This window comes from Gymnoscopelus braueri, assembly GCF_963280865.1.
Source record: "Gymnoscopelus braueri genome assembly, chromosome: 9".
Taxonomy (NCBI): Eukaryota; Metazoa; Chordata; class Actinopteri; order Myctophiformes; family Myctophidae; genus Gymnoscopelus; species Gymnoscopelus braueri.
In genome coordinates this window covers 34,896,506-34,916,338 of record NC_137610.1, presented here as the reverse complement: position 1 = coordinate 34,916,338, position 19,833 = coordinate 34,896,506, and the positions used below count along the sequence as shown (strand labels likewise).

Sequence of the window (19,833 nt, the reverse complement as noted above, 5' to 3'; positions counted from 1 at the left end):
TAACCTACATATAATTTACAAACTCTACCCCCCCTCCCCCACCACCAATATTGTAACAAATGGCTGGTAAAGTAAAATGAGACTCAATTTATTGTCAGTGTTTCTCTTTAGAGGAGTGCGTTCCATGGATTCAAAAACGGCAATTGTCTGTTTATGATTGATAAAGTCAGTGTTAACTAGAATATCTATGTACTGTATCTATGTAGGCACATAATGTACATTACTGGAGTATATCATGGATATCATCCATACAAAAACTGAACATTAAATATGATCGACTGAAAGATTTGTGGACATTTGATTTGACTGTAGCTTCTGGACTGTGCATCAACCAGGGTGAACAGGCAGGGGTCCTAAAACTCATATTGACAACAGCGGCCGTTGTCAGGACAAAACCTTTCATGTCACAAGCCCAATATACTGTATATCCCCAAATCTATCCTACACACAGAGTAGACCTGGACCCATAAAGGGAATAATGTATTTGCCCAAACCAAGCTAAAAGTGGAAATTACAGATCATTTCCCAAAATAACAGCAAATAAAAGCATTTTTCCCACAATGTTTTTGTTCCCGAGTTGCTGGGTCCCAATGGTTTAGGGCAGAAATGTACACACTTTTGCCACAAATGATAATGTTTCTGTCTTTGTACATTGCCACCATCAATTAGAAATCACTTGGGATATTTTGTTCTTAGTTGCAACTTTCCTCAAACAAACAGCATGGAAACAAGTCAACTCAGTTGTGTAACATGCTGTGCCACGAACCAGCACTGAAACCAGTATGCCAATATGCTGCTGATCGACAGCAGTGGTTCCCAAACCTTTCCATGCCAAGGACCCCCAAATAGCCATAGCCTCCGGCTGCGGCACCCCATGGCAAAAAAAAGAAAAAAAAGTCTACAAGCTCACAAAACGCTATTTTTGAAAACTTCCGATTTTTTTTTTTGCAAATGTTTGACATTTGTTTTTAAGATCTTTCACAATAATAACCCAAAATAGGGTTTCCAGCAATCGCATGAATGTTTATTTATTTATTTTTTCATTTACATTTTCCTTTCCTATTGGCCCCCCTGGTGCCCTATGGTGGCTCCCCCCCGGGGCCACGGCGCGGACGCCACTTTGAAAACCACAGCTCCCAAGAGCACAGCCTAACTTTACATTTCAGGAAATCTAATCAGCCTATAAATGGGCTCCCATCAGAAACCCTCCGTAATTAGATGGACCCAAATGAACTCCCTTGTGATGAACCCACACTCACACTGGTAAGCGCACGCACACCCACACGCACACGCACACACACACACTCTGAGCCATGCATTCAAAAGATGGATAAGCACTCCCACATGCACATACACACGCACACAAACACACACACTGTTTCTCTCACAGACACGCACACGCATGCATGCACGCACACACACACACACACACACACACACACACACACACACACACACACACACATCCATTAGTCTGTCTGTCCATCAAGCGATCAGTCAGCCTTGTCCTTCTTCCTGGGTGTGACTTTACTGGCCACCGCCGAGCCCACCGCCCCAACTCCTCCTGTAACCATGGAAACGCTCCCTTTGACCAATCCCACGCCAGCTGAGGGCACGCTGGTCACCGCTGCAAAGCTTTTACTTCCTACCCAGGCCACGCCTCCCAGGGTGGCCCCGACAACGCCGCGCGTCATGCTGAACAGGCCGCTGCCCGCTCTCCATATAACTCCGCCCTCTGACTTGGGGTGGTCCTTTTCTAGGTCTGAAAGGGGGGAGAGAGAGGAGAGAGAATTACATGTTTTTTGTTCTTGTTTTTAACCCATTGAATCCAGGAAAGCATCCGTGTCAAACATTTTATACTTTGGCTATTCAAAAATTGCAGATATACAAGCTCACTTCATGTCACGCTATGAGCTTGTACAGTAGATCTGCTATTTTTGAAAAATCTTGAACATTTGTGTAAATCTTTTCATATATATATATTTAAAGTGAACATTTTTAACTCAAATCTTTGCTTCTGGGGGTCCCTGGAACAAAATATTTTGAGATGGGGGTCCGTGGCCAAATACATATACTTTCGGGGGTCCTTGACATGAAAAAGTTTGAGAACCACTGATATAACAACATATGTTTTTTTCAGAAAACTGTTAGGATTTAGAGGACATTTGTAGAATCGGCCTCAGGTCTTAATGGGTTAAATGATTTGAAGCTAGAGAGAGATGAGGATGAGAGAGCACATAAAAATGAAGACAATGTGTCTTGAGCTGGATTCTATAGGCATAGAAACTGCCGAGTCACCACATATTGGGCAAATAGAAGAGTGATAGCAGCTTGTATATATAGCTGCTCCCATCAGAACAGGACTTTGCAACCATTGGACACAGATGAAATGGGAGAAAACTCACATTATGACAGAGTCGAAGAAAGGGAGAGAGAGAGAGAGGGTGTGTGTAGGGAGGAGAGGGAGTAAAGGAGAGAAAGAGAGAGAGAAGGAAACCGTAAGGAAGGAAGATAGTGCCCTAATAATACAGTATACTGTAGCCAATACCATTACACTATAATACAAATACTACAGCTGATAGTGGTACTGTACAATCATTTTACTGATATGTTTGGGCTGCTGTCTAGCTTGTGAGACAGTGGTGTGTGTGTGTGTGTGTGTGTGTGTGTGTGTGTGTGTGTGTGTGTGTGTGTGTGTGTGTGTGTGTGTGTGTGTGTGTGTGTGTGTGTGTGTGTGTGTGTGTGTGTGTGTGTTTGTTTTGGAAGGTGTGTGTGTGTAAGCTCCTACATGACCGAGTCCTGGTGCGCTAGCCTTACAGAGCAGCTCATTATCCAGCTACAAGACCCAGAACCGATCCTGCTCGATCAGCTTGTTAAAAACTTCCACCCGATGTCCCAGTAAGTTCCACCTGGAGCTGAGTCACACAACAGACACTACACAGCCAGTCTCAGCAACCTGAGCCCAGTCACCTTGCAGCATTTAAGGAGTTATTAGTGAAGTTAACTCAATGGTAGTGGAGCATTCATTGTTCACTCATGCGTCCTTCGGCTGAATAATGCGTTTACTTAACAAGATAAACAATTGCAGGGCACTCACTAGAGCAGTTCTTCCCAAACTTTTTAGCTCGAGACCCAAAAGAGAAATTTTACGTCTCCCCGGGACCCAAACTAGTGAAAATGGCCGATCAACAAGCTTACAGCTTGTAGATCTGCTATTTTCACTACTTCTCAAAATAAAGGGGTATTTACTTGCGACCCATAAAACATTTTTGGGAAACAGTGCACTAGAGCATGGATTCCGATTGGGCTTTTAGGGTCAGTGCAGTGGTCTACATTTGGTACACAACACACCACCTTCCCTATAAAATAAAGTTTCTTCATCCTAGGGCTGGACATTAGGAGGACATCCTGTTTGTACGTCCCAGATACCAGACAGAAGGACAGACAGAGTGCAAACCTAATAGTCAACTAATTTATCAATTGGATAGTCAAATAAAAGGCAACCACGTGAAGCGGACAAAAGTACAGAAACTTGGCCTGGGGCAGGATCATGGGAAGGACAGAGACTTCTGTAATCATGCTACTTCAGTGGGGTCGGTAGCAGTTGGTACCAACCACTTCAACACATCTGAAGAAGCTTCTACACGGTTAAAATCTCCCTCGTTACCAAAGTAGTGAAATGGCAGGCTTTCCTGCCTTGCAGTCATTTGTTAACATCCGCCCCTCTCTCTACGTGAATCAATACCTCAAAAGATTTTAGACAGAGCTACAGTAGTGGGTCATTTACCTCTCTCTCCCTCTCTCTTTGACACTCACTCACTCTCCTCATTCTGACTCTCTCCGTCTCATCAATTCAATAAATTGGGGGTATTTTGGCTAATGCAGATAGACAAAAACTGGGACAATATGTTCTGGTCGATAGATGTCCTAGCTCTTCCTCTCTTGCTGTCCTTAATGCCACCATTTTCTCATGCTGAATTTTCATGGAGAGAAGGTTGGCCACAAGGCCAACAGAAAACAGGGTTATAGTTCCTGTCCACCACCGCAGAAACATGGGATTTGAATCCTTCCTCTGCACTGCCTCCGGCTAGGCTGGGCGTCCATACAAACACAACTGGTGTTGTGTTTGTAACTGGTTTTACTGGGACGAAAGCCGGGGCGGGGAGGGTGATCTCTGTCACTACACTAGCAACTCCTAGAGGCTGGGCCTGTTCAGTGGGGTGTGGGACTAGGGTGTTGAGTTTTGTGACATCAAGTCTTTTGACTAGACGTCACATGTACTGGAGGAAACACGTGATTGTTTGTCTGTGGACCAACTGTAGGAGTAGCAGTCAGTCAGAAGGGACTAGCATAGAATACACTGGGAATTGGGACATCTAATTTGGTGGAAAAACAAAAAAAAGGAGGGACTCAATGTGTTTCACTGCCTCGTCTTAGTCACCGTCTGATTTCATTGCAAGAGGGAAGACGGGCGAAGTGGCGCGTGACAACTGCAAAGTAAGGCCAACCGTGGCTCACCATCCCTTCTCGATTCAGTGTCAACGCTCTGATAACTGCAGAGGCAGTTTGTGTTGTGGTACACAAATTAAAACAGGGAACAAGAAAGTGAAGAAAGCGACAGTCCTTTCCCTCCATCAGCTCCCGTCTTTGTGTGTGTCAGTGTTAATGAGATGATTCTCAGTGCTTCTGCTGTTGAGAGCCATGGATGTCAGCTGAGCTCACACATCCCCTTCAATCTCTGTGTCTTTGCCTATTCTCTGCAGTGCCTTCTCCCTCAGATCAGTTGAAAGTGGTTGGCACTTCTGTCTCCCGTCTACCCCCCACCCCGCCCGCTCTCTCTCCCCCTTGTCTGTCCTGCAGGGGAGAATTGAATTGAGGAGAGACAGCCGCTCCAACCTCGCTCTCCCGCTCATTCGAGAAGGTCTGTTGGAAGTCACGATCCGTTCTGACTGTTGGCTCAGCAGACCAATTACAGATCATGTCTGTCTCTAGATGTGCAACTCCATCTCTCAATTAGAACCTGTCTGTCTGTCTGTTTATCTATCTATCTATCTATATTACCCACCCTCTCTCTCAATGTCCACATTACCTCCCTCTCTCTGCGGCTCTCAAATGAATTCTGCACTCACTTTCTTTCTCATTAAGTTATTTGACCCTTTTCCACCTCTCCTAGTTCTGACTGGCTTCACTTCTCTATCCCCTGTTCATTTGCTGGTACAGATGGCAAGCTGGCCTCCCGCTGCATCTTGCTGAGTGAGAGCGCACGCTCGCACACGTGCGAGAGAGAGAGAGAGAGGAAGAGGCTGCAAGGAAGCTAGACAGAAAAAGCAAGTAGGAAGGGGGGTGAAAAATAGATGTTCCTGTCAACAACCTGAAAGCTCCTATGGTGAAACCTGACATCCTGGTCTTCTTTATCCCTCAAACACACCATTTCTCTGTCTCTCTCTTCTCCCTGTCTCCCTCTCTCATTTGTGCATCTACAGTACATCTCCCTCTCTCTAACACTTTCTCTCTGTTGTGCCCAATGCCAAGTACACTGTACTGTATTGTTCATTAGTCTGCACAGCCACCGGGATGGCAGTTTAACTTATACTTTGTCGTACACCTTTATTCCAGTAAAAAAGTATAAATTAGGCTTCTAAGGTTCATTAGCCACTTTAACAAACGTCCACCATTTTGGCCTCTCTATTTTGGGCATGTCAATGTCATTATAGGTGACCAAATGTTTAGTTTTTTCATCAAACATTTTCCACATCCACAAGGGCTATTTCTTTCACCAGACAGAGACAGAGACAGAGACAGAGACAGAGACAGAGAGAGAGAGAGAGAGAGAGAGAGAGAGAGAGAGAGAGAGAGAGAGAGAGAACACACAGAGGACAAGAGGTACAGAGATGTACAGACAGACACAAGGACAGAGAAACGGACAGGACCACCCACCCACCTAGAGTAGACTATGTATCCACCAAAGCCAGGAGACTGAGGTTAGTGTCCCGGTGGAGTAGAATGACTCAGTGTGGGATTTATGAGTCTCTCTCTCTCTCTCATTCTCCCGTGTTTTCTTCCTTTCAGTTTATTGTCCGTCTCTTCTCCCTGTCCTCCTTTGTCTTTCATGACGCTCAAGCCAGATTTATCCTTGGATACGCACCGTGTTGCGCAATCAAGTATGAATCAGGCTTTAAGCCTCTTCATTACAACCTATGTTAGATTATCTCTATTTTACCGTCTCCTGTTCTTTCATGTTTGCATGAGGGCTGTCCGAATGTGCCGGTAACTGCAATGTACTGAAACATTGTATCAGGGCCAAAACGGGTTAGAAAATGATATTATATGTCTGTGTGCTATCTGTCTGTCTTTTTGTATTCAACCATTTGCCTAAATTATCTTCTTAGGTATGTTTGGGGGGAGGGGGGGGGGGTTTCTTCAACACAAAGGATGCCAACAAACTGAACAAGCTGGTGAGGAGGTCTACTGTAGCTCAGTAGTTGCAGTTAAACTGGACAATATGGAGGGGAGGATGAGGAGGAAGCTGGATGCTATCCTAGAGAACGCCCTCCCATCGCCTCTGTGATGAGCTGGTGAGGATGAGGAGCACGTTCATCCACAGACTCTTCCCTCCTTGGCACACTACAAAGAGAATTGGCCAGTCTTTTGTACCAGTAGCCACCAGGCTCCGCAACCAAGCTTGACACCCTAATGAGAACTTTGAGACTGGCTGTGTCTATTACTGACTTTTGACTACTGCGCCTGCATGGAGTCAGTAGTCTACAGTCCATGGAGTTGCACATGGACAACTAGGATGTACATTCTCAAACTTTAACGGATGCCTGTTAAGGATAACTGATCGTTGAGTTGACACAACATGCATGTACTGTAAGACTGCACATATATTGATATATTCATTCACAGGCAAATCGTGATGTATAGCGATAGATGTATTTCATTCATTCTCACTGCCGATATGACACCTGAATTTCCCTACAAGTATCAATAAAGGCTTATCTTATCTCATCTTAGATTATGTGATAATGACAGTGAGTGAATGTGTAAACTGACTAATTTGACTATTAGGTAGTATGACTGTCACTCACTAAGTCCTGCAGATGTCTTTATTGATGGCTAGGAACATGCACACTTGAGGGATGCATCCAAATTCATGCACTCTTTTTCACGCACGCACGCACACACGACTCCCTCTTTCCTTGCCCTGTTTGCGCTTAAACCCTAACATTTAACTTCACTAAATGCCTAAACCTAACCCTATAACCTCACAAACACTATGCCTAACCCTAACCTTAACCCTAACCTCACAGAAATAATGCCTAAACCTAACCTCAAAACCCTGTCCGCCTGGGCGAAACACCTGGGAAAGACATCCTCCCGCATTGACAAGCCCATCCATCAGGATTTTCCAGTACATCAGCCTGCTGCTCTGACTGCTCTATTTCTGTCAGCATAATGAAGAGTGTAGCACCCAAGAATACACACACACACACACACACACACACCGGTACGAACGAGCAAGCACTCACAGATACAAAATGTACACGCAGGCTCAACCATCTTCTCTGCCCTATATACACACCCAGTGTTAATTCAACTCAGAAGAGTGTACATATGAGTGTACAAAACAGTGTAGAAATGGAGCCAGATGGACCCTTACAGCTCCATTTGGTTCCATTTGTAGTTCAATAAATGCAATAGGACACACTTTGTTAGAGTTTCGCGTTCGTTTATGTGCTAAAGAGAGTGACGCTGAGAGCCGTTTCATCGTACAATGGAAGTTAATTTGGAGCTATTTTGGGGTTATTAATGTCTAATCAATTGAAAAGTGTCCTATTGCTTTAAGATCAGGATTTTACAGTGTAACTTTAGTCTAAATGCCAAATGGATTTGGCGTCCTCACAGTCTAGGCACAGGAGCGAAACAGAACAAAGCAGAATGGGACAGAGGTCAGCATGTGACAACACAGTAGATCTATTTACCTTCCCTCAAGGCGTGAGAGAGGGCCAGTCATCTGACCGGAAATCTAGTGGCTGAAATGGCAATGGTTTGAATCCCTGTCTAGGCTGGGAAGCAATCTCTTGATCACTACGGTTGTTGAGTAGTATCTCGAGACGTGTTGGCTCTAGGCCTGTCAATTATTACATCAATCACAATTATTTGAGATAATTGTAGTGATTAGGGGTGTGCCGATATATCGTCCCGCGATATATCGCGATACGTTTTCGTGACGATATGTATCGTTTTTTTTTTACAATAATAATAATCAGGCATGCAAACAGCCCCGAGGTGAAAAGGGTGACAACATGTTGTTTTTTTTCGGGTCAGGTGTCACACTATTGCCCTATTTGGATTCAAAACGGCTAGTGGAAGCTGAAAAGCTACAAGTTTGCATGTCTGAATAATGCAAAAACAGAAATATTTGTTTGCATTTGCTTTTTTTCTCCCCCATATATTTTCATAATAAAAAAGTGTGTATCGTATCGAAATCGTATCGAAGTTGTGTGCCCAATATCGTATCGTATCGTTTGGTGAAATTAGTGTATCGGCACACCCCTAGTGATGCGACGCGTTGTGAGCTTGTAGATCGGCTATTTCCACTATTAATGTTTTTTTTTTTTTTAAGTATAAAGTTATTAAATAATTATGTCATTTCTTTGTAGGTTATTTGTCATCTGCCCTGCGCAACTTGAAAGCCTAAAAGCCAAGCAGAATATTCATAATGTTCCAGTGTTCAACGTCAAAAACACAAAACTCGTTTGCAATTATTTGTGTGACAATTAATTGTCATGTAAAATTTCATAATCGTGACAGCCCTAGTTGGCTCACACAGTTTTGAAATGCTTCCAGCGTAAATTAAGGCGAATGTCCTAAGATACAGTATACCTGGTAACAAGGTATACTGATAAGGTATAATGGTAAGGCTTTTTAAATCAGTGTTTATAGAAATGGTAGATGAAATGGCACCACAAAAAAACTGTGCGTTTTAAGGTAAGGTCTGAGTCCTGGATTAATGCTGACATTTTGAGAGGCATTAAAATCAGCAATGCCTCTCAAAATGTCAACATTAATCGCAAAAAATTAAGGACGAGCAACAGGTTTTTAAGGAATTCAAAACTCTTAGCTAATAATGAAGGTACAGGCAGAGTACTATGATTAAAAACACAAAACAGAACAGGTCAACCTCCCCACAGTGTCTGAAACAGCAATAGGTTTAAAACTAAAGCTAAGAACATCAACTTAAACATAGGAGGTACACTTGTAACTGGCACTGCTAGTGTAGCCAATAGCCAATAGTCTAAATCAGTTTTTTAACAGCATAGCAAACAAGTTAGTAGATAAGTTACCCAGTCCGTCAGATACAGTACTTATGGTGAGAGACATGTGCAGAGTGTTTATAGGGAAAAGAGGGTCCAGGCAGATGCTTATTCCTTTTCTGCTGTGTCGGAGGATACCGTTTTTTTAATTTTTTAAACAAGGCTCTTAAGCCTGTAAAGGCAACGGGACAGCATAACATCGCAGCAAAGTTTTTGCAGGATGCAGCAGAGGCCAACTTTTATCATCAACCTGTCACTAAAACAAGGAAATTTCCCAAATGATTTCAAATTGACCAGTCATTCCTTTACACACATTTTAAGTTCAATGTCAAAGGTGATCATGTTTGAGCAAATTAATGAATACCTGTCATCTAACAATCTTCTGTTCAAATTCCAATCAGGTTTCAGAACGTCACACTCCACAGACAGACACCTGTCTGTTGTACTTGACAGATTTGATCAGAAGAGGGATCGACGCTGGTAAATATTGTGGAATGGTTCTATGGACCTTCAGAAGGCGTTCGATACCGTCAATCACAATATTCTTTTGTTCAAGCTAAAGGCCTTGGGTTTTAGCAGTGCCTCTATACAGTGGGCGAGGTAATACTTGGGGGACGACAGCAAGTGGTGGAAGTGAACAGCACCATCTCCTCTCCACTTCAGCCAACTTGCGGAGTCCCCCAAGAGAGTATTTTGGGTCCACTCTTCTTCTTGATTTAGCCTGACAGGCTATCCGGAGAAAGTATGGCCAAAAAAAGTTATCTCTAAGGTCAACCAGAGAGTCAGATTCCTTGGGATAATGCCCACGTTTCTGAGCAGGAATGTGTTGGAGACTTTGTCAGGGGCTCTGGTTCAATGCCATTTTGACTATGCGTGTTCCTCTTGGTACACCAGCACCTCCAAAATTGTAAGAACTAGGCTCCAGACCGCCCAGAACAAATTAGTTAAGATTAATACTCAAGCTTGATCCCAGAACTCGCCTCCTCCCAGCAAACTTTGACAGCCTGAAATGGCTTAAAGTAGATGAGAGAGTGACCCAAATCAAGATGTGCATGGTATTTTGAATAATGTAGCTCCGAAGTACCACAACATAATTTGCACATACATATGAAAGGACCGCAAGCCACTGTTTTTTTTGCGTTATTTCCTTTTGATAATGGTGTGACAATGTATGTATTTCATTATGTTTAATAACAATAAAAGAGGTCAATGTCAAGTTGAACAGTCTTGCTTTGTACAGACTACATATCAATTTGACACTGAAAACTAACGCAAACATGGGTCATATAACCGTAGTCTTATGGCCCAGTGGTCTTCAACTCTAGTCATAGTACTGGTTTTGATTCCAATTGTCTAATCAGGGACAGATTGAGCTTTACCCATCAGGTGATTGCAATTAAAAAAATCTAAAAACAGAACAATAGTTTCGATACCCAGTACTGGAATTGAGAGCCAGTGATATTATTATTATTTAATTGCTACTTTTTGATGACAGTTAAAGGGATATTTCACTTTCAAAAAAACTTTTGGTCATTTTATCATCTACTCAGGCCTTTGTGAGCCCCCCAGACAGTTTTTAAGTTGCTCAATTCAGTATTTAGATATTTGATATTCATTTTATCAGACACGCCCCCTTCCTATACAAACCCATTGTAACTTCAAACTCCATTTTAACCATGTTAGATTCATCAAAAACACCCGTCCTTGGTTCTGGTGACTCACCCTGCCCCCCTAATACGCGAGGGGGCCGTGTTTTTTCAATTACCTTTTTCATTTATTTTAAATATATTCTTTTGAAAATAAAAAAAATTAAATACAATAAAAAAATTAAATAAAATAAATGAAAAAGAATATCGGAAAAACACGGCCCCTCACGCATTAGGAGGGCAGGGTGAGTCACCAGAACCAAGGACGGGTGTTTTCGACGAATCTAACATGGTTAAAATGGAGTTTGAAGTTAAAATGGGTTTGTATAGGAAGGGGGCGTGTCTGATAAAATTAATATCAAATATATAAATACTGAATTGAGCAACTTAAAAACTGTCTGGGGGGCTCACAAAGGCCTGAGTAGATGATAAAATGACCAAAAGTTTTTGTGAAAGTGAAATATCCCTTTAAGACTAAGTGTACGTTTTGTGGCAAGTCGGGACAGCCAGGCACTTTCTGTTCTCTGGCCCATAAATATCACACTCTCAGCTCTGTGACTGACAGCTCATTTCCATAACCCAGATACCAAACCGGACGATAACAACTACATCTGACTGAGGAGAGGTGAGGAGGACAGAAGGCAACACAAGTGTGTGTGTGCGTGCGTGTGTGCGTGCGTGCGTGCGTGCGTGCGTGCGTGCGTGCGTGCGTGCGTGCGTGCGTGCGTGCGTGCACGTGTGTGTGGGTGTGTGTGTGTGTGTGTGTGTGTGTGTACAGTTCAGAAACCTGCCTTCCAATGAGATCATCGATGCGTATTCCTGAAGCTAAGAGACTATAGCCTCTCTCTTCCTGAGAGGTTAACATGCTGAAATAGCAGCCATTGTTCTAGCATAAAAAATAAGTACAAAAAATCAAGTTTGAAATGATCAAACCTGCCTACCGATGATGTAGGCACGTCTCTGAATTGTCCACAGTCCTCCTCTACTCTGAGACACAGAGTGAGTAGACAGACATGGTGCCATCTTATGATGAGCATTAGTGAGGACCAATATGAAGAAGATACGGTAGGTTGAAAATGGGTAACGTGAGGTAGACCTTTAAGAAAGGAGTTAAAAAACAAACATGGAAGGTGTGAGAACCAAGAGAGGAGAGATAAAGCAGCAGGGGCGAAAAGAAAGAAAATGAGTGATAAATGATCGCCAATTTTAACTATTTTTGAAAATATTTTAGACTGCCTATATAGTGACATGCCCAAAATAAGTTAATAATCTCTCATAATCGTTAAGTTAATACAATTATTGATTAATAATCATCGTATCAACTTAGCAATTATCATTATTATAACCGATTAAATCGATTAGTTTGATTAACTGTTGCACCTAATACTCACACAGTTAAAATCAATGTGCATGTTTCAGGAAATGACTTCCCAGGTTTAAAAAGCAGGAGGTGCCCAATGCATGTATACACAGTGAGTCAAATCATCTTATGTAAGAAAAGAAAAGGGAAAGGGTTTGGTTTTAGACAGAGAGAAATCTGTCTAATATCTATCCAATATCTCCCTCTGGTGGACACAAAGCTCCACTGCATGCTGTTCTAAAACTAAAAGTGAATGGGGAACATATCGTTGCTGTAGGGCAGAAACCTCATATGTCCAAAACCGTTCCTTTTTTTATTATCACCTTAAAAACATTTTTAAAATAGTATAAATAGCCGATCTACATGCTCACAACGCCTCGCGATGAGCTTGTAGATCTGCCATTTTCACTACTTTTGTGCGACATTCTTGTATGATGAAGTAGGTCACTGATTTACAAAAAAACATTTGAACCCTGGATATACAAGGTTTCTGCCCGACAGCAACAATATTGAGTTAATGGAGAGTGCCAGTATTCTCCTCAGCAGTGGTAGGGGACAGGAAACTAAAAGGGCTAAATTAATTAAGGACAACATGACCTTTGAGAGCAAAGCCTAATTAATACTTTGCCACATGAAGAAAATTACTAATAACATATTCTGGGTGAGCGACACCATGTTGCATCTAAGGATAAATTAGGCCTAAGCTTGAAGAGAGACCTTGTGGGGAAAATAGTGCATGTCATAGTCATAGTGCATGTCATAGTCAGTGATGATACTGCCTATTCTAAGGAAGCGTTGCCTCTGTGAGTCATCTGTCTGTGATGACTTTGTCTGAACAGAGCTAGACCAAGCTTGGAGTAACTGCTAGTGAAGATCTGCTGGCGGGGATCTGCTGGGGGGGTTCGACGATTTGTTATTGAAAACAAATCGTTGCTGTCGGGCAGAAAACTTGTATCTCCATAATTACATTTTCTATGCTTTGTTCATACATGAACGTTAAATTACTTTGTCATACAGGAGCTGAACATCACGCAAAAGTAGCTAAAATAGCTCGCATCGCGGTGTGAGCTTGTAGATTTTTGAAACATTTCAAAATGTTAAGTTGACGTGGTTATTTCCGTCTGTATGATGTATAAATATTAAACCAATGAAAATTATTAACGAGAGCTTGTGACTAACGACTATAACGATGGATCCACTGGGAACACTTTTTTTTTCCATTTCCTGTAAAGCAACTGTTTTGGACATATAAGGTTTCCATAAGACAGCGACAAAATTCTAAATAATGGAGAATAGGAGAAAATAGGAGGAGTATATTTATAACAATGACGCTGTCCATAAGCACATGGACTGAAATCAGCCACTGTTGTTCGTGTTGTTCCCAAGAGGGATATAGGGTTGCTTGCCACAATGATTTCAGACCAATGGCCCTGACCTCAGCGCGGATAAAGAGGACCTGGTATTATCTTACCTCAAAAACATTACACAACTAGAAAGGTTTTGCTCAGCAGAGCGCAAATGTCTGCCAGGGGTGCAGATAAATTTCAACCAACAGCCATGAAAGAGTGGCACCGCATGTGATTACCAGTTGTATGTCGTCTCTCGGGATGTTTATCACATTATTATTATTATTTTTGTCTTTTGATATAAAACTTGAAACCTAAAAATGGGGAAAAAAATGTTTTACTCACAACCCATAAAAATGGATCCCGACCCATTGTTTGGGGAACCACTGCTCTAAACTGTGCAAAATGGGCTAAAGATTGACTTAATAATAAAGAACAAACAGACGGCAGTGTCCTCTCACATCCGGACTTAAGACAGCTCACACTGAGTTGAATGTGTCCCAACATTAACCACAGAGTCAGACATGAACACTTGCGTTCCTATTCTGGAGCAAACATTCAGCAAAAATAGCCGATCTATAAGCTTACAATGCGTCAAGACTATTAAGTGTAGAGATAATATAGGAAGGGGCCTAGTATAGAACCCTGGGGGACTCCGGTCAACTAAGTATATAGGGTTTAAGTGGTTGAGACTGAGTGATTTATGGGTTTTGTGGTCTGTTGTCACATTTATAAATGTCCTAGTTCCAGTACATCCCATAAGCCAGAGGGACAGGAGAGTTGTCATTTGCTAGCCTGGTGGGACGCTTATCCCATAGCCTGGAGGGACGATTGCTCTGCGGTTATCTAAAGCACACCTATGTCACACCGTCAATCCGACTGATATGCCCATATATGGAGATCTCTGTATCAGTCAGTCCTTGTCCCTTTTATGCCCATATATGGAGATCCCTCAGTATATGCCCATATACATGTATGGGCATGCCCCCTTTTGTGGCCATATATGGAGCTGACTGATTTGTTTGCCCTGATGCCATGATGACACATTGAGGTTAGACAACACACTCCATATATGGGCGTAGCTGCATTGGAAACTCCTTATATGGTTATGGCTGAGTCATGGTGACATGAGCGTGACATCAGAGGTCTGCCGGCCAGTCCTCCCTTAAGCCAATTTTGACTTACTTAAACCCTTTTGCTCTTTGGGGAGCATAGGTCATTTATGAAATGAATTACCTAAGCCAATTTTAATATAGGATAAATAAAAAAACTACAATACAGTTGTAGTCGACCGATTTGAAAAATATTTGAGAATTTAGGTCCTTGAACAGCTGTCAGCGTGCACAAGAAATGCTGATCGCCCAAGTAGCATGCGAGATTAGTTGTGGAGAGTTATAAAGAGACAGATAGACATAATCACACACAGACACACGTAAACACAGGGCCGAACGCATGATCTCCTGGTTGACATTAACACTGAACTCTACAGGAAAAACTGATGCATCATCATTATCAAACCCTGAACATGGATGTGCGAGAAGCAGCTGTGTACCTTCTGGGGGCTCCTCTCGGAGGTATGGGGGGATCTCTCCTTCCTGCACCTCCTCTGGACTGTCGTCATGGTTATTAGAGTCGACAGTAGATAACCCTCCCTCCTCTCCCACCTCCTGCTCTGAATGAGGCACCTAGAAAAGAACAGACTCCTAATTACATCTCTAGGTACACAATTATAGTATATTACGCAAATCAACTCTACACATCTTCAGTCATCAAATTCCCTCCATCCTCTCTCTTTGCACTTTACCTCTATACCTTAAAATAGGCCTCTAGTAACCTTAGCAGCAGCAGCTGCAGTAGTAGTAGTACTATTATTAGGAGTAACATTAAATGGTAAAGGGTGTACATTTATATAGCGTCTCTATGAATCCAACGCAATGTACAATGTGTGTTGCATTCACCCCTTCACACATATGGAGAACACATTCACACACCAGTGGCTGAGACAGCCGTCCCAGACACCAACCTGCTAATCTGGAGCAGATAGGGATTCAGTGCCTTGCTCGAGGACACTTCCACATGTAGTCAGGAGGAGCTGCAGGGATAGAACCAGGAACCTTACGATTCCTAGACAACCGAGCTACGTCCTGATTAAATGTTTTGAATCTTTGATCCATTGCTGCCCAATTAATTCACAAATCATTCATCTGAACCTCAGATTCCCATGCTAACTGGTTCACAAACAGGTTTAATTAAGAGTTTAATTAAGAGAGGTGAATATAAAATAAAAACATAAACCTGTTAGTTGCCCTTTACTGTGACTGTACCCATTTATTTTATATTTACTGGATCATTCCACATTTGAGCCTAAATCTTGTCTTTCGTATGAGACGTTTACCACTTCTCTCATGTACAATGTAATCTTAGAATTCATTTATGTTAGGCCTAATTCTTTATTGTGGCACATTACACCAAACAACTGCTTACTGGTCACTAAATATGTCAGAAAGAATCATTGTCTTTCTGAAATATCTTGTGACCAGTTCGCATAATATTAATATTATCTACCTAAAAGAAAGGCCATGCAAAACAACTAGAAAGTGGCCTAGTTGTTTGCATTGTTTTGGAAAATAACAACATCTTATTTAATTAGTATATATAAAACAGTAAACAGTGTTTGGCTGCTTTGACAGAACTGAGCAAAAAGATCATCACACTGCAGCTATACATAGATATACATACTGTTCCTATTAGTGAGGGAAATAAGTCAGGTACTGAATGTTCAGGTTCCTGTAATTATACTTTTACGAATCACAACCTGAAAAGATGGGGGGGGCAGAGGCAGACAGACAAGTGAGGAACAGTATGTGCGTTTTTAGTTCAGATGATGGCAACAACAGCCTTCAGGATTTCCGTTGAAATACTTAAAAGGCACCAATATCTCCTTTACATTTACACACATAACTATAAGAGGATGAAGGGGAAAAGTTGTTGCTAATGTTATCATGATCATCATCATCATCATCGACAACAATAAAGGCCAATGGCTTTATGTCTGTCTCTACAGCTATCGCTATGACAGTGACAAAAACAAAATCCAGCCCCAACCCCCCTGCTCACCTTCATTGTTTTTGGCTTCTTTTTTTTTTAAACAAGGTGATTCTTCAGTCCCAACAGCCAGGAACTCGGCTCCACTTGTTCCACGATCTCAACAAATAGGTGGATTTCTAAAGCAACAGCTGGATACTGTGGGGGGTGAAAAGCAGTTGTTTGTTTAGTATCGCAGCTCTCTATGTTGCTGTCAAAATATGAACGGAAGTGACGACAGGGATATTTATGTGCTATCGGTTGTAATGTCCTTTTTCAAGCACACGGCGGCAGCACGGCGTCGTGGTGGCTATGGTGCAACCATAGAGGGATCGTCATGCAACCTGGATGCAACCTTTTGTAACTCTATTGGATGTGGTGGAACTGTGGAACCAGTAGTGGAAAGTAACTAAGTACATTTACTCAAGTACTGTACTTAAGTACAATTGTGTAAACTACATCTCAGAGGCAAGTAGCCTATGGCACTTTTACTCCACTGCAATTCTTTGAAAACGTTAGTTATTAGTTACTTTGTAGATTTGGATTATTATTACAAAACATGCATTAACCACTTCATCCCTATTAGCCAATGGTTCACATGTGACAGTCATGTTTCAGGGCTACATCCCTATATACTTTGGCTATTTGAAAATAGAAGATCTACAAGCTCACAACGCATGGCTTTGCGACACGTTGTGAGCTTGTAGATCTGCTATTTTCAAATGATTTTTTAATACATTTTGAACATTTGTGAAATGGGACATTCTGCATAATGAGTACTTTTACTTTTGGTACTGTAAGTATATTTTGATGTCAATACTTTGAATACTGGACTTTTACTTGTAACAGAGTATTCCTACATTGTGGTATTGATACTTTTACTTAAGTAAAAAAATGTGAGTACTTTGTCCACCACTGCCCATGGTGCAACAACCAATCTGGGGAAAGTAATGCTCAACCCTGTTAATTTCAAGGACTCCCATAACTCGAATGGAACCAAAAATGGACCTATAAGGGTTCTTTTGTAATTTAATATCGACAGTGATAAAAGATTATGAACACAAAATTTCAGCAAACACTGATTAGTTAAATTAAATTCATATATATTTCTTTCAGGGTCTATAAGTAGGGAGACTGGGGACAAAAGTAACACTTTTTGTATTTGCCTTCATAATTCACAGACTACTTGAAATATCCTAGTCATCTTTTGCTATAAGAAACATATATATGTGCCCTAATTAATAATACAAATTTTAAGCTTTCACTAATAAGGACAAGACTAGAATATTAATTTGAATGCAATGAGTCACAGTGTTACAATCGCCCCCGTGACAGGGGCAGTTGTAACAGTGGTTGGGGGCAATTGTAACACTGTAAAAATAAATCATATTAACACACTTTATCTCAAAAAGAAGCACATCACTAAGTAATATGTATTTTTTATAATTTTACATTTTTACTTACGAATGTTTTATGTACATAATTACAATTATTTTGTATTTTGATTCGAATTATTTTATTTTTCAATTTAGTTTTTTCAAATATGTCCATTTTTTATTTAAATGTATTTTTACTTTGAAAGATAGTGGCATTTAGTGAAATATGTTAATTTACTAACAAAAAGTATGTAATCCCAGACAAAAAAATCTGCTTGCATTGAAAACACATGTTACAATTGACCCCGGTCACTGTGTTACAATTGCCCCCGATGGGGCAACCATGATAAAATCCCATATTCTAGCTAGAAACACCTATACTAGCAAAGGCTGCTGAGGTTAATTTGTGACCAATAACATAGAGATACAATTCATCCAAGTTTAAATTAGCTGACATCTTATCTTTAGACAGCAGAAGGAAAATACTGTACACTCAAACATTTACATTTACACCTCAAAATCATTTTTTTGTTGAAAACTTCTGCTGAGATTAAATGATCATTCTATCCTTCCATAATCAGAGAGATAACCCTACTGAGCATGTGCACAAGAAGTCTCAACCCTCTAGCTTATTTCTAATTAGAATTATTGAGTGTGTTACTTTTGTCCCCTGTTACTTTTGTCCCCGATCTCCCTAGGCCTAGTAGTCATGGCATTCTTCATGCAACAAGTATCCCCGCACATCTGACATAATTATGCTGGTTTGGTTGATATCTGTAGGCTATCTTATTATTACTAGGCATCCGTGTGAAACGTTTTCATTCAAGCACAAGCCTAATGGTACAGTTGTGACCAAATAAAGTGCAAACACTGAACAGAATAGATGAGTAAGCATACTGAAATGGTGAAATATTTTGGTTCGTCATAAACCAACAGGTTATAATAACCAACATGTTTCACTGTTGGTTGTTTGCACATACTTACTGAGATCTAGTCTATTCTATTTAGTAGCCTAGTCTACTTTTCACTTGATTTGGTCACAATAGACCACATGTGTTATGCCAGGGACCCCCATACAAGATTTGAGTTATTCAAATGTGTCCAATTTTTTCCCCCCGAATATAACAGATCAACAAGCTCACAACGCGTCGCAAGATACAACACCAAAGGTTAGAATATGGAGGTAAGAGGTGTCTGCCCGACAGCAGCAATAATGGTTTGTATAGTGTCTAAAGTTTAAACACTGAACACAGGAAATCTAATGGTTTGTGGTGTCTAAAGTTTAAATACTGAACACAGGACATCAAATGGTTTGTATAGTGTTTGTGTCTAAAGTTTAGTGCAGCTCTCAGGGCATCTGGGGTCAGCTGGTGCTCAGGGGAAAATAGATCCAGTGTTGTTAGAAGAACCATTAGACCAGTGACACCACACCAATACACAAATAGTCCCGTTAATAATCCTCCTCTCTCTCTCTCATCAGATCCCTTACCTCCTCTCTTTTCTCCTAGCAGTCCTGCATGGCCTCAGTAAACCCTGGTGGTTAAGAGAAAACATCACCCTTTACTTAAAAAAAGACAATCACCGACTGTAGGATTGAATTCAACTTTATGATCTATAATAAATTGCACTTCTTGTTGTATATAGCACAAAAAAAGAAAAGAAAAGGCTCTCCTAAAAGCTTTTTATAATTGTATATAGGCCTTG

At 41.3% G+C, this 19,833-nt stretch overlaps 1 protein-coding gene across 1 annotated transcript; it reads right to left on the bottom strand.

The window, feature by feature from the left end:
• Positions 1 to 1,493: 1,493 nt before the first annotated feature.
• LOC308092610 (transmembrane protein 263-B) lies at positions 1,494 to 16,967 on the bottom strand (the record flags this gene model as incomplete). Its single annotated transcript, XM_080438620.1, has 3 exons — positions 16,787 to 16,967; positions 15,222 to 15,354; positions 1,494 to 1,762 (listed from the first exon to the last, which is right to left on the bottom strand). Exons 1-3 carry the CDS (start codon positions 16,790 to 16,792, stop codon positions 1,494 to 1,496), a joined length of 408 nt encoding a protein of 135 aa, XP_080294746.1. The 5' UTR covers positions 16,793 to 16,967.
• Between the last annotated feature and the right edge of the window lie 2,866 nt (positions 16,968 to 19,833).